The following is a 14,239-nucleotide window of genomic DNA, read 5'->3' on the forward strand; positions in this document are numbered from 1 at the left end:
ATCTTGAAACAAATCACGGAAACACATCAAAACATAACCTCTTTAACGTATAAATCTCACGGGACCTATAAAACAAAAACACAATTTAAGAAAACAAAACTCAAAAAACCAGGGTATACAGGCAACAAAAAGCACAATGAATGGAATGGCACCTCACATCCCAATACTAACATTGAATGTAAATGGCCTAAATGCTCCACTTAAAAGATACAGAATTGCAGAATGGATAAGAATTAACCAACCAACTATCTACTGCCTTCAAGAGACTCACCTAACACATAAAAGACTCATTTAACACATAAGGACTCACATAAACTTAAGGTAAAGGGGTGGAAAAAGACATTTCATGCAAATGGACACCAAAAGCAAAATCAAGCAGAAGTAACTATTGTTTGTTTGTGATGGAGTTTCACTCTTGTAGTCCAGGCTGGAGTGCAATGGCACGATCTTGGCTCACTGCAACCTCTGCCTCCCAGATTCAAGCAATTCTGCTGCGTCAGCTTCCCAGGTAGCTGGAACTACAGGTGTGTGCCACCATGCCCAGCTAATTTTTGTATTTTTAGTATGGACAGGTTTAGTGCAGGCGGGGGTGATCTGCCTGCCTTGGTCTCCCAAAGTGCTAGGATTACAGGCATGAGCCACTGCGCCCGGCCCAGCAGTAGCTATTCTTATATCAGACAAAACAAACTTTAAAGCAATTGCAGTTAAAAAAGACAAAGAGCAACATTATATAACGATAAAAGGCCTTGTCCAACACGAAAATATCACAATCCTAAACATATATGCACCTAACACTGGAGCTCCCAAATTTATAAAACCACTACTAATAGACCTAAGAAATGAGATAGCCAGGCGCGGTGGCTCAAGCCTGTAATCCCAGCACTTTGGGAGGCCGAGACGGGCGGATCACGAGGTCAGGAGATCGAGACCATCCTGGCTAACACAGTGAAACCCCGTCTCTACTAAAAATACAAAAAAAACTAGCCGGGCGAGGTGGCGGGTGCCTGTAGTCCCAGCTACTCGGGAGGCTGAGGCAGGAGAATGGTGCAAACCTGGGAGGCAGAGCTTGCAGTGAGCTGAGATCTGGCCACTGCACTCCAGTCCAGGCGACAGAGCGAGACTCCGCGTCAAAAAAAAAAAAAAAAAAAGAAAGAAATGAGATAGACAGCAACACAGTAATAGTGGGGGACTTTAATACTCCACTGACAGCACTAGACAGGTCAATGAAACAGAAAGTCAACAAAGAAACAATGTATTTAAACTATACCCTGGAACACATGGACTTAATACATATATACAGAACATTCCATCCAACAACTGCAGAATATACATTATATTCAACAGTGCATGGAACTTTCTCCAAGATAGACCACATGGTAGGCCACAAAACAAGCCTTAATAAATTTAAGAAAATTGAAAGTATATCAAGCACTCTCTCAGATCACGGTCAAATAAAACGGGAAATCAACTTCAAAAGGAGCTTTCAAAACCATGCAAATACACGGAAATTAATCTGCTCCTGAATGATCATGAAATCAAGATGGAAATTTAAAAATTCTTCAAACAGAAAAAAAATAATGACATAACCTGTCAAAACTTCTGGAATACAGCAAAGTCAGTGCTAAAAGGAAAGTTCATAGCCCTAAACACCTACATCAGTCTAAAAGAACATAAACAGACAATCAAAGGTCACACCTCAAGGAACTAGAGAAACAAGAACAAACCAAACCCAAACCCAGCAGAAGAAAGGAAATAGCCAAGATCAGAGCAGAACTAAATGAAATGGAAACGAACAAACAAAAATTACAAAAGATAAATGAAACGAAAACCTGGTTCTTTGAAAAGATAAATAAAGCTTCTAGGAGCTTGTAATCCCTGTAATCCCAGCACTTTGGGAGGCCAAGGTGGGCAGATCACAAGGTCAGGAGATCGAGACCATCCCGGCTAACATGGTGAAGCCCCTTCTCTACTAAAAATACAAAAAATTAGCTGGGCACAGTGGTGGGCACCTGTAGTCCCAGCTACTCGGGAGGCTGAGGCAGGAGAATGGCATGAACCCAGGAGGCAGAACTTGTAGTGAGCCGAGATCGCACCACTGTACTCCAGCCTAGGCGACAGAGCGAGACTACATCTCAAAAAAAAAAACAAACCTAGAAGAGATGGATAAATTCCTGGAAAGATACAACTCTCCTAGCTTAAATCAGGAAGAATTAGATACCCTGAACAGACCAATAACGAGCAACAAGATTGAAATGGTAATTTAAAAATTACCAAAAAAAAAAAAAAGTCCAGGAACGGATGGATTCACAGCAGAATGTAACCAGGCATTTAAATAATTGGTACCAATCCTACTGATACTATTTCACAAGATAGAGAAAGAGGGAACCTCCCTAAATCATTCTATAAAGCCAGCATCACCCTAATACCAAAACCAGAAAAGGACATAACCAAAAAAGAAAACTGCAGACCAATATCCTTGATGAACATAGATACTAAAATCTTTAATAAAATACTAGCTAACCAAATCCAACAACATATCAAAAAGATAATCCACTATGATCAAGTGGATTTCATACCGGGGATGCAGGGATTTTTAACATACACAAGTCAACAAATGTGATATTCCACATAAACAGAATTAAAAACAAAAATCACCATGATCATCTCAATAGATGCAGAAAAAGCATTTGGCAAAATCCAGCATCCCCTTATGATTAAATCGGCATACAAGGGACATATCTCAATGTAATAAAAGCCATCTATGACAAACCCACAGCCAATATAATAATGACTGGGGAAAAGTTAAAAGCATTTCCTCTGAGAACTGAAACAAGACAAGGATGTCCACTCTCACCACTTATCTTTAACGTAGTTCTGGAAGTCCTAGCCAGAGCAAGACAAGAGAAAGAAATAAAGGGGATCCAAATTGGTATAAAGGAAGTCAAACTGTCACTGTTTGTTGAAGATATTATTGTTTACTTAGAAAATCCAAAGACTCCACCAGAAAGCTCCTAGAACTGATAAAACAATTCAGCAAAATTTCTGGATACAAAATTAATGCATGCAAATCAGTAGCTCTTTTATACACCAACAGCAACCAAGCTGAGAATCAAATCAAGAACTCAATACCTTTTATAATAGCTGCAAAAAATAAAATAAAATAAAATACTTAGGAATATACCTAACCAAGGAGGTGAAAGACCTCTACAAGGAAAACTACAAAACATGCTGAAGGAAATCATAGATGACACAAATGAATGGAAACACATCCCATGCTCATAGATGGGTAGAATCAATATTGTGAAAATGACCATACTGCCAAAAGCAATCTACAAATTTAACACAATTCCCATCAAAATACCACCATAATTCTTTACAGAATTAGAAAAAACAATTCTAAAACTCATATGGAATCAAAAAGGAGCCCGCATAGCCAAAGCAAGACTAAGTAAAAAGAACAAATCTGTAGGCATCACATTACGTGATTTCAAACTACACTATAAGGCCATAGTAACCAAAACAGCATGATACAGGCATAAAAATAGGCACAGAGACCAATGGAACAGAATAGAAAACCCCATAAATAAACTCAAATTCTTACAGTCAACTGATCTTCAACAAAGCCAACAAAAACATAAAGTGGGGAAAGGACGCCCTTTTCAACAAATGGTGCTGGGATAATTGGCAAGCCACATGTAAGAGAATGAAACTGGATCCTCATCTCACACCTTACACAAAAATCAACTGAAGATGGATTAAGGATTTAAACCTAAGACCTGAAACTACAAAAATTCTAAAAGGTAACATCGAAAAAAACCCTTATAGACATTGGCTTAGGCAAGGATTTCATGACCAAGAACCCAAAAGCAAATGCAATAAAAACAAAGACAAACAGCTGGGACTTAATTAAACTGAAAAGCTTTTGCACGGCAAAAGGAACAGTCAGCAGAGTAAACAGACAACCCACAGAGTGGGAGAAAATCTTCACAATCTGTACATCTGACAAAGGACTAACATCCAGAATCTACAACAAACTCAAACAAGTCAGCAAGAAAAAAACAAACAATCCCATCAAAAAGTGGGCTAAGAACATGAATAGACAATTCTGAAAAGAAGATATACAAATGGCCAACAAACGTGAAAAAATGCTCAGCATCACTAATAATCAAGGAAATGCAAATTAAAACCACAATGTGATACTACCTTACTCCTGCAAGAATGGCCATAATCAAAAAAAAAAAAAAAAATAGTAGATGTAGATGTGAATACAGTGAACAGGGAATACTTTTACACTGCTGGTGGGAATGTAAACTAGTACAACCACTATGGAAAACAGTGTGGAGGTTCCTTTAAAACTAAAAGTAGAACTATCATTTGATCCAGCAATCCCACTATAGGGTATCTACCCAGAGGAAAAGAAGTCATTATACAAACAAGATACTTGAACACGCATCCGTATAGCAGCACGGTTGACAACTGCAAAAACATAGAACCAAACCAAATGCCCATCAATCAATGCATGGATAAAGAAACTGGTGTGTATCTATAGTATATATATACACCCATCATATATATATGTGTGTGTATATATGATGGATATATATATGATGGAATACTACTTAGCCAATAAAAGGAATAAATTAATGCATTCATAATGATCTGGATGAGATTGGAGACTTATTATTCTAAGTGAAGTAATGCAGGAAAGGAACACCAAACATCGTATGTTCTCACTTATAAGTGGGAGCTAAGCTATGAGGATACAAAGGCATAAGAATGACACAATAGACTTTGGGGACTCAGGGGGAAAGGGTGGGAAGCGGGTGAGGGATAAAAGACTACCAATAGGGTGCAGTATATACTGCTTGGGTGATGGGTTCACCAAAATGTCACAAATCACCACTAAAGAAATTACTCATGTAACCAAACACCACCTGTTCCCAGTAACCTATGGAAATGAAAATACAAAAAATAAAAGGAAAATTCAAGCTGGAAACTGTTTAGGGCAAACCTGCCTTCCATTCTATTCAAAGTTATCTCTCTGTTCACTGAGATAAATGCATATCTGATTGCCTCCTTTGGAAAGGCTAGTTAGAAACTCAGAAGAGTGCAACCATTTGTCTCTCACCTATCTGTGACCTAGAAGCCCCCTCCCCACTGCACATTTTCCTGCCTTTGCTTCAAGTTGTCCCGCCTTTCCAGACCAAACCAATGTACTTCTTACATACACTGATTGATGTCTCATGTCTCCCTAAAATGTACAAAACCAAGCTGTGCCCCAAACACCTTGGACGCATGTCATAAGGACTTCCCGAGGCTGTGCCAGGGGTGTGTGTCCTCAACCTTGGCAAAATAAACTTTCTAAATTAACTGAGACCTGTCTCAAATTTTCGGAGTTCACAGTGGGCAAGACTAGATTTACTTTTGTGTTGAGCAGATACTGAGCTTGACTGATGAGAATCTGGAGTGGGAGGTCTGACGGAGTAACTCTGAGAGAGGCAGCTACCTGTGTGTTCTCAGGGAGAAGATCTCAGACTTACCAAGAAAAAGTGACCTGAAAGAACTGACTGACTTCAGATCCTTGATCGGTGCCTAGACCCTCCTTTTGCAGCTCCAGATCATAGCCTTTATGCTGGCAGCCTCCCTGCCACTCACCCAGGGACCTTAAACAAGGGCTTCCTCTTCCCAAGCCTCTGGGTGGGCTTTCTAAAGCCTTGTGTGCATGAAGAGGTGGCTTGTAGCCCTTCGCAGCCACAGGGCTTACATGAGGCTGGGAGATGAAAAGCTGGCATTACAAGGCAGCCTGTGCCTTTCATTCACTCCCCACTTCATCAAGCCAAGTTTCTAAATAACAGGGATGGTAACTGCCCACTGTGGTCCAAAGTCACTTCTAAAGTTGCTTGGCAAAAAGCCACATGACTATTACTTAGCTCTCCACAGAACGGCATGTACCAAGTCGGATCACTGCTGTCGGTGTGTGGGTGGATTAGCTGCTATTGAACATGATAGGGCGGGCCCCTTTCCAGTTTGCACCAGCCCCCTCTGTGCCTACTCCATGTATCATAAAGCCACCTTTCTCTGCGAAGTTGAACTTGATCAGATGAGATGGCAAAAGCCAGAGCAGGGAGCAAGGCAAAAGAGAAAAATATGTTCACAGTGGCTTTTGAAAACATGGATGAAACTCCTGAGGAGGCTGAGGAACTAAATCTTTTCTTTTGGCAGTAGGGCACAGAGTGCAGATTCATCTATCCGTGAATCACTCTAGCTCCTGCTGTGCGGGTTCTATTTTGGCCCAGCAATGCAAAAAGAAAGAAAAACTAAGTTCTGACAAGCACTTACATTTCTTGAATTTTTGTTGAAGATCCCAGAGGTCATTCTAAGCAGCCTGAACAGGTAGTTAGGGCTCCTGCATTCTAGTCTCAGCTTGGCTACTAATTTACTGTGTGACGTTAGGCAAATTCCTGTTCTGAGCTTTAGTTATCTTATCTTTAAAATGAAGGGTTTATTCTTTAGAGGAAGCTGAGTGAATGGCATATGGGAACACTCTATACTATTTTTATAACTTTGCTGTAAGTTTCAAATTATTTTTAAATAAATGGTTTTCTTAAAAAGTGAAAGGATGGTATAGATTATCTTCAAGATCCTCTCTACTCCGAACAGTGATTTTACGTTCTTACTTATCTTCCTTCAGGTGATAGTAAGTCTCTTTCCAGCTATCCAAACATATATCAGAGTAGAATTTTTTCTCACTCCTTCTGCCCCAGGCAAGATGTTGATTAGCCCCCAAACAAACATGTTTTCTGCTTTAAACATGTCCTATACCTAGGGCAAAATTTAAATTATCTAAAACACATTTTAAAACACCCCATCCATACCCACTTTGTTCTTTCAAACAAGTAAATTCATCCAGCAGGGAAAAGCTGTTGCTGGCAGTCCATGCTTACAGAATCTCAGCCTTGCCCTAGCAACTGGGCTAATTATAACTCCGGCTACCTGGTAACAGCACTAGATTTCCCTGACATTGGCTGGCAGTTCTAAAGCCATCTCAGCTCTGCCTGCCACTTCCCATCCTAAGAAGCTGTCAGAGAAGCTGAGAAACTGAGTCTCTTTTAAGCAACTACCTAAGCTGGGGTGAGAACACCCATGTATCATAGAGCCTCCTTTCTCTGCTCCCAGAGAAAGGCTGCCTGCCCAGAATCACAGGACTTCATCTGGGAGGGATGTGTGTGTCGATCCTGGTCCAGCCCAATCATTTAAACGCAAAGAACCAGAAGCCCAGAAAAAGTGACTTGCCTTAGCCTGGCCTTCCTCTTGATTCCTTTCCCTCAATTCTCCCATCCTGATCAATCATCAAATCCTACAAATATTTTACCTCTTACATATTTTAAAGATGAGTTGCCACCCCTCTATTCCTATTGCCACAGCCCTCATTCGGGCCTTCGTCTTCTTTGGCTTGGCCAGTCTGTTCTCACTCAGTTTCTGTCTTGACTCTCTTTAATCCACCTTTCCCATGCATCAGAGGGATCTAGCAGGTTCCCTGCGGCTTAAAGTCCCTCAGTGGTGCCTTATCTTCCTCAGGATAAAGTCTACACCCTTTAAAATGGCACAAAAGACTGTGTCCGTCATATCAGTCTCATTCTTCACCTAGTACTTAAATCCACCAACACTAAACCACTTCTAATTCTGTGCAAGCACCCTATGGTTTCTTGCCTCAAGGCTTTTGCTTGTGGCAAAACCTCTGTCCTTCCACTTCATCGTCCATTGACTGACTAGTGCTTACTCCCCTTTGAAGACAAAGTTCAGGGGTCATCACGAAGAATCCTTTGCAGATTTTCTTTCCATCCACTCTATTCATTTGGGATAGAAGTGCCCCCTTTGAGTTTCCTTACACTTTGTACATAGCTCTGTGACTGCCTTTTACTATACTCTAGCACCTGTGGTTTACTCATCTTTGAAGTCCCAACTTCTAGTACTTGGAACATAGCAGGTACCTAATGTTTATTAATGAATGAATGGATAAGTCCAAAGCTTTCCATGATTTCTCCCCTGCAGCCTCATCTTACTACCACCACAAGCCCTCCAAACCACATGATCTAGCCATACTGAATGATTCGAGTGTGCCAAGTGCACATTGCTTTTGTACGCCTCTGTGCTTTTGTATATTGTTTCTTCTGTTTGAAATGCCTTTTCCCACCGGGCTCGGTGGCTCATGCATGTAATCCCAGCACTTTGGGAGGCCGAGGCGGGTGGATTACCTGAGGTCAGGAGTTTGAGACCATCCTGGCCAACATGGTGAAACTCTATCTCTACTAAAAATACAAAAAATTAGCCAGGCATGGTGGCACATGCCTGTAATCCCAGCTACTTGGGAGGCTAAGGCAGGAGAATCACTTGAGTCCGGGAGACAGAGGCTGCAGTGAGCCAAGATCATGCCACTGTACTCCATCCTGGCTGACAGAGCAAGACTCTGTCTCAAAAAAGAAAACAAAAGCAAAAACAAACAAAAAGGCCAGGCGCTGTGGCTCACACCTGTAATCCCAGCACTTTCGGAGGCCGAGGCGGGCGGATCACGAGGTCAGGAGATCGAGACCATCCTGGCTAACATGGTGAAACCCCATCTCCACTAAAAATACAAAAATTAGCCTGGTGTGGTGGGCGCCTATAGTCCCAGCAGGCACCTGTAGTCCCAGCTACTCAGGAGGCTGAGGCAGGAGAATGGTGTGAACTCGGGAGGCGGAGCTTGCAGAGAGCCGAGATTGCACCACTGCACTCCAGCCTGGGCGACAGAGCGAGACTCTGTCTCAAACAGAAAAAAAAGAAAAAAAAAAAGAATGGAAACTTAATTCACACAAGTTGGACAAGTAGTCATCAGGGGCCAAAACCCAGTGGATGATGGTTTTGTGTGCTGTTTGGAGACTGGGTGTTTACCACACAGCAGTGGATTTCATAAATTCCAGGATCAGACATGATTCCAGTGGCGACACACTTGGCTAATATGAGAAAATGCAGGATTAGGCAATCAACAATGAGGAAGTCAGCCAAGTTGCCACCCAAAAATTACTTACCACAGCAGCTGCAGTCCAGAAATGCTAACAAGCCAGTCTCCCTAGGAGTGGGCCATACTCAGCTGTGGACCACTCACAACATTTTCTCACTTTATCTTGCTCCACAGTCCGTGTACTGCAATGATTTCTCCTTTGCTTGCTTCGTATGTTTAAAATTGTCTTCCCTAAAAACTGAACTTACAATTAATGTTTGCTACCAAGAGGGGGTAGCAGTGCCTAATCATGTAGGCATATGTCCCACTCTGTTGGTACTGAGGGTAAGCAGCCTCTTCCTTTTTAAAAAATGTATTATGATGATTTACAAAAATTGAAACTTACAGGATAAACACTCAACAAAAAAGTAGCCAGTCTCAAGAAACCAATTTTTGTGTATGAATTAATACTATTTTATTAATTCATGGCCAGGATGATTCTTAAGATTATCTCTTAATTCTCTGAACAGCTTAAAAGAGAGAAACTCCTAACTTCCTTTTTATTTACTTGCTTTAAGGTTGATACTCAGGTTTTTAACACAACTCTCTAGCTTTGACAACTCCTCTTATAATTTAAAATCCTTATAGCTTCCATTTACAAGTAAGGATTATATCTATTTTAGTCTCCTCAATCAACTACCTAGAAGACTTGCCACTTGGAAACAGAAGGATAGCACCCATTCTTCCCAGTCTCCAGTCCTCTTCTCCCAAAGTTGCCCGTACTTCCCTTCCCTGAAGTCAATCAAATACTTGATTGTTTCTCGCTAAGAGTAATTTTTCACTCTTAAGTACAAATAGCTCAACAAAAATTCCCAGTAGCATAAATACACACATCAATAAAATAATTACTACTCACAATAGACTTTCCATTACATATGTTTCACAAGCATTGGTTTTCTTAAAAAGAATCATGCATACAGCACTCAAATTATTGCAGATTCTAACTCAGTTGACTTTGATTTAATGTTTTTACTACATTTTTTTTAAAGAAGTGTCCTTCCAACACTAAAAAAAAAAAATCAGAATCAAGAAAATTCTGTTTCTTAGCAACAGAAAAATCAAACTTCTGTTACTAAGTTTGGTAACAGAACAGTACTCTAAATTATCCTCTGAACCACACAATTTACCATGTGATACTGGGCACGTTACCCATGACATCTCTTCACCAACATTGCTGCTAATTAATCTTCTTAATCTTGTGGGATCACAATACGAATAACAAGAATGTACTTAAGACACATCTGTGGGAATTATGAAGGTGAGATTATAAAGAGTCAAACCTCGTCCCCATTTTTAAATTTTATAATAACTATAACCACTAGTAGAAATGTAACTACTACCCTCTCATATATATGCGATGTTATTAAGTTTACAAAATGTTTTGATATTTCATCTTCATGGTTGCTATTTATTCATAGAAAAAATAATTCTCAGTTTCTGTAGCATTATTCTTAATGCCAGTCCTACAGAGGCTGGAACAGGCTCAGAGAGACTAAGTAACTTGCCTAGGTCTCCTGGTTGACAACAGGTCCTAATGCAATGTTTTCCGAATCCCTTGTTTTTACATCAAAACAGAACTGTGGCCAGCTGTGGTGGCTCATGGCTGTAATGCCAGCACTTTAGGAGACCAACGTGGGAAGATCACTTGAGCCCAGGAGTTTGAGACCAGCCTGGGCAACATCGTGAGACCTCAATCTCTGAAGGAAAAAAAAAATATATATATATATATATATGTATATGTATATGTAATTAGCCAAGTGTGGTGGCACACCTATAATCCCAGCTACTTGGGAGGCTAGGGTGGGAGGATCACTTGAGCCCAGGAGGTCAAGGCTGCACTGAGTCGTGACGGTCCCACTGTACTCTAGCCTGGGTGACAGAGCGAGACCCTGTCTCAAAATATAAAATAAAATAAACCAGAACTGCTCTAGTTCCTATCAATCCCTCATCATGACATAGTGTGCTAAACTAATTTCAACTCTGAACGATTGATAATGGCTTTATGTGTTCTGTTTCCCAAGTAATAAGAACATTTTAACACAAGCCTTTAGTGCTTTTCAAATAATCATAGTCAAATGAGAAAATTAATATGACAGGCAGATTGAACAAACATTTGGTGAGAAGGAAGAGGAGAGAATACAGTAGTTTGGATCCCTCAAATCATATGATGCAGTAGCTGCCTGACAACTCTGCTCACACGTAAGACTAGATAGAGACAGGACCATATCTACTTCCTGTGGGGGACCCATGACAATACTAGAGTCTAGCAAAAGGGTTGTCCTCTCTGCATGTGACAATATACTGTGTTCCACTCCCCACCACATACACCTTGTGCAGCTCCAATAATCTCATTTATCACACTTCTCCAGGTGAGAAATGGTGCCTTCTCACACCCCACCCAAAGTATTTCCTAAAGATCTTTAGCTAGGGCGGAGCAGAGAGTGAGACCAAATGATTCAGGCAGCCATCTGATTCAAGCTTTAAAAAAAAAAAAATCCTGGCGGGGCGCAGTGGCTCACGCCTATAATCCCAGTACTTTGGGAGGCTGAAGTGGGCGGATCACCTGAGGTCAGGAGTTCGAGATCAGCCTGGCCAACATGGTAAAACCACGTCTCTACCAAAAATACAAAAATTAGCCAGGTGTGGTAGCAGGCGTCTGTAGTCCCAGCTACTCAGGAGAATCACTTGAACCCAGGAGGCGGATGTTACAGTGAGCTGAGATTGTGCCATTGCACTCTAGCCTGGCCGACAGAGTGAGACTGTCACAAAAAAAAACAAAAAACCAAAAACAAAAAAACAACAAAAAAAATCCTTTCCCTCATATTACCTAAGAAATTGTCCTTTCCTTCTTTGCCTTGAAGACAGTTAATGGGGAAAGTTCCTCCCTCTGCACAGTGAACAAATCCATTCACTATTCCTACCCTAAGGCAAATCCTCCCACTCATCCTCCATCTCTCGCCATCTTTCTGTTACCAGCCCTCACTTGGCAATATCCTTCTTGACTCCTGGCAGCTCCAATGAGGGACACTTATTATATAGCTACATAAAAGATAAAAGGTGAATATGGACCAACTTCTGGAAAATTTGGACTTAAAACATGGAAATGCAGGAGAGACAGGAAATAGGGTTAAATTCCCCAGATTTAGCTATACACATTAATTGAATTTACCAAATAATAATTTGGGTCTCATAGACACCAGCTATTCCCCTGATCCAATATGTTATCTAGCAGCCTGTAATGCTTCCCAGTCATCCTCTTGACAGGACAGGGCACACATAGGAAATGATATTTGTATAGTCCTCTGGGGTAAACAGTTGGAGAGTTAGAATCTCTGATAAGGTCAGAGGCAACCAGTCCCCAGTCACTTGGGCTACTTCAGGTCCTGCTTGTGCAGACACAGAGAGGGCTGAGGAAACCAATATTGTGGTGACCAGCTATGAGGCTTAATTTTCATAACCCATAGCCCAATGTCCTCTTACCAAGGTGTTGTCCTATCTCACCCACAGCTCAGCTAATCCATAGATCTTCCTTCCCCACCCTGATCACTGACCCGTCAATCAAGATAGCCCTCCCATCCAAGGAACCAGCCATTTCCCCTCCCACTCCACCCAGGCCAACTGCTATCCCACAGGTTACTCTCTTCTTCATTCTAAGGCAAGCTATTCCAAAGACTGAAAATGCCTAAGATTCTGTCTTAAAAGCTTATCTGCATAGTCATCTTCAAAAGCAAACATGAATTTCTCAAGGAACAGAAACACCCTTAGTCCCTGCCCTTTTTTCCATAGCATCATTCTCTGTCCCACCAAGCTGGAGCTGGGAAGGGCCTTTCTCTAGGAGAGGTATGACCTGGAGATGGTCTGCTTCAGAGCCACCTCGGGGATCTTGCTTAAAAATGTATATTTTGCCAGGCAAAATGGCTCATGCCTATAATGCCAACAACTGTGGAGGCTGAGGTGGGAGGATCTAAAGACCAGGAGTTTGAGACCGGCCTGGAAAACATAGTGCCAGCCCTTTGGTATGATTTTTTTTTTTTTTTTTTTTTTTTGAGATAGAGTCTTGCTCTGTCACCTAGGCTGGAGTACAGTGGCGCAATCTTGTCTCACTGCAACTTCCGCCTCCTGGGTTGAAGCAATTCTCCTGCCTCAGCCTCCCAAGTAGCCCGCACTACAGGCACGTGCCACCACACCCGCTAATTTTTGTATTTTTTCAGTAGAGATGGGGTTTCACCGTGTCAGCCAGGCTGGTCTCAAACTCTTGACCTCAAGCCCTCTCTCTGCCTTGGCTTCCCAAAGTGCCGGGATTACAGGCATGAGCCACTGTGACCTTCCAACATTTTTTTTTTTTAATTATCTGGGCCTGGTGTCCCATGCCTGTGGTCCCAGCTGCTCAGGAGGCTGAGCCAGAAGGCATCACTTGAGCCCAAGAGTTGGTGGCTTCAGCGCTATGATGGTGACACTGCACTCCAGCCTGAGCAACAGGTCAAGACCTGTTTCTAAAATAAATAAATAAATTTTTAAAATGCAAATATCCACCCCAGCCCCACCCTCTAACCCCACCTTCCCCCACATTACTAAATCGGAATCCCTAGGGTGAGGCATGGAATCTACATTTTAAACCAGCTCCGAAGGTGATTGTTCTGCACCATTCCACGTCAGAGTTTGAGAGAGCCTCTGATTTATTCCGGCCCTCTTTCTTTACAGAGAAGGAAAGCAGAAAGCAGGCACCAGAGAGGTGAAATGAGCTTGTCCAAGGTCACAAGTTGTTAAGGTGACCAGAGCTGGACGAAACCCCATCTCTCTCGCTGACTAGAACAGCGCCAGCTAGGAAGAGCCTGGAATGGCGACTGGCAGGCCAAACTGTCCCCTGCTCCTGCCCCTGCCCTGGAGAAGCGGGCCCCTGCACTCACCCGCTTGTAGATGTCCTCCCGGCTGGCCTCATACTTCTGTTGCATGCGCTCCTCCAGGAAGTAGATGCGCAGCTTGAGGCTGAAGTTCTCCTTCTTCAGGTCATTGAGGTGCTGGGACAGAGTGCGATATCCATTAGACATGATGGGCAACCCATGGGGAGGAGCGTGCCTGACTGCCCCCTCAACCCAGGAACATGGTGCAGCTGCCCCGCAGCATGAAGCCAGCCGGCTGGGACGCTGCTGAGGCTGCGGACCGAGAGGCTGGGGCTATGGCGACATGGCCCCTATTGCTGGA

The 14,239-nt window shown here is 42.3% G+C and overlaps 1 protein-coding gene across 4 annotated transcripts in view; it reads right to left on the reverse strand.

The window, feature by feature from the left end:
• PDE4DIP (phosphodiesterase 4D interacting protein) overlaps positions 1 to 14,239 on the reverse strand; it is a 220,591-nt gene that overhangs the window by 129,785 nt on the left and 76,567 nt on the right. For 3 of the 4 annotated variants that reach the window (XM_023222706.1, XM_023222708.1, XM_023222707.1), the window contains one exon: positions 13,945 to 14,055. In XM_023222706.1, the coding sequence (XP_023078474.1) occupies positions 13,945 to 14,055 (111 nt within the window). Of the gene's footprint in view, positions 1 to 13,944; positions 14,086 to 14,239 lie in introns of those variants that run through there. The other variant, XM_026456724.1, reaches the window with a different exon arrangement.

This window comes from Piliocolobus tephrosceles, chromosome 1 (assembly GCF_002776525.5).
Source record: "Piliocolobus tephrosceles isolate RC106 chromosome 1, ASM277652v3, whole genome shotgun sequence".
In the NCBI taxonomy this organism is placed as follows: domain Eukaryota; kingdom Metazoa; phylum Chordata; class Mammalia; order Primates; family Cercopithecidae; genus Piliocolobus; species Piliocolobus tephrosceles.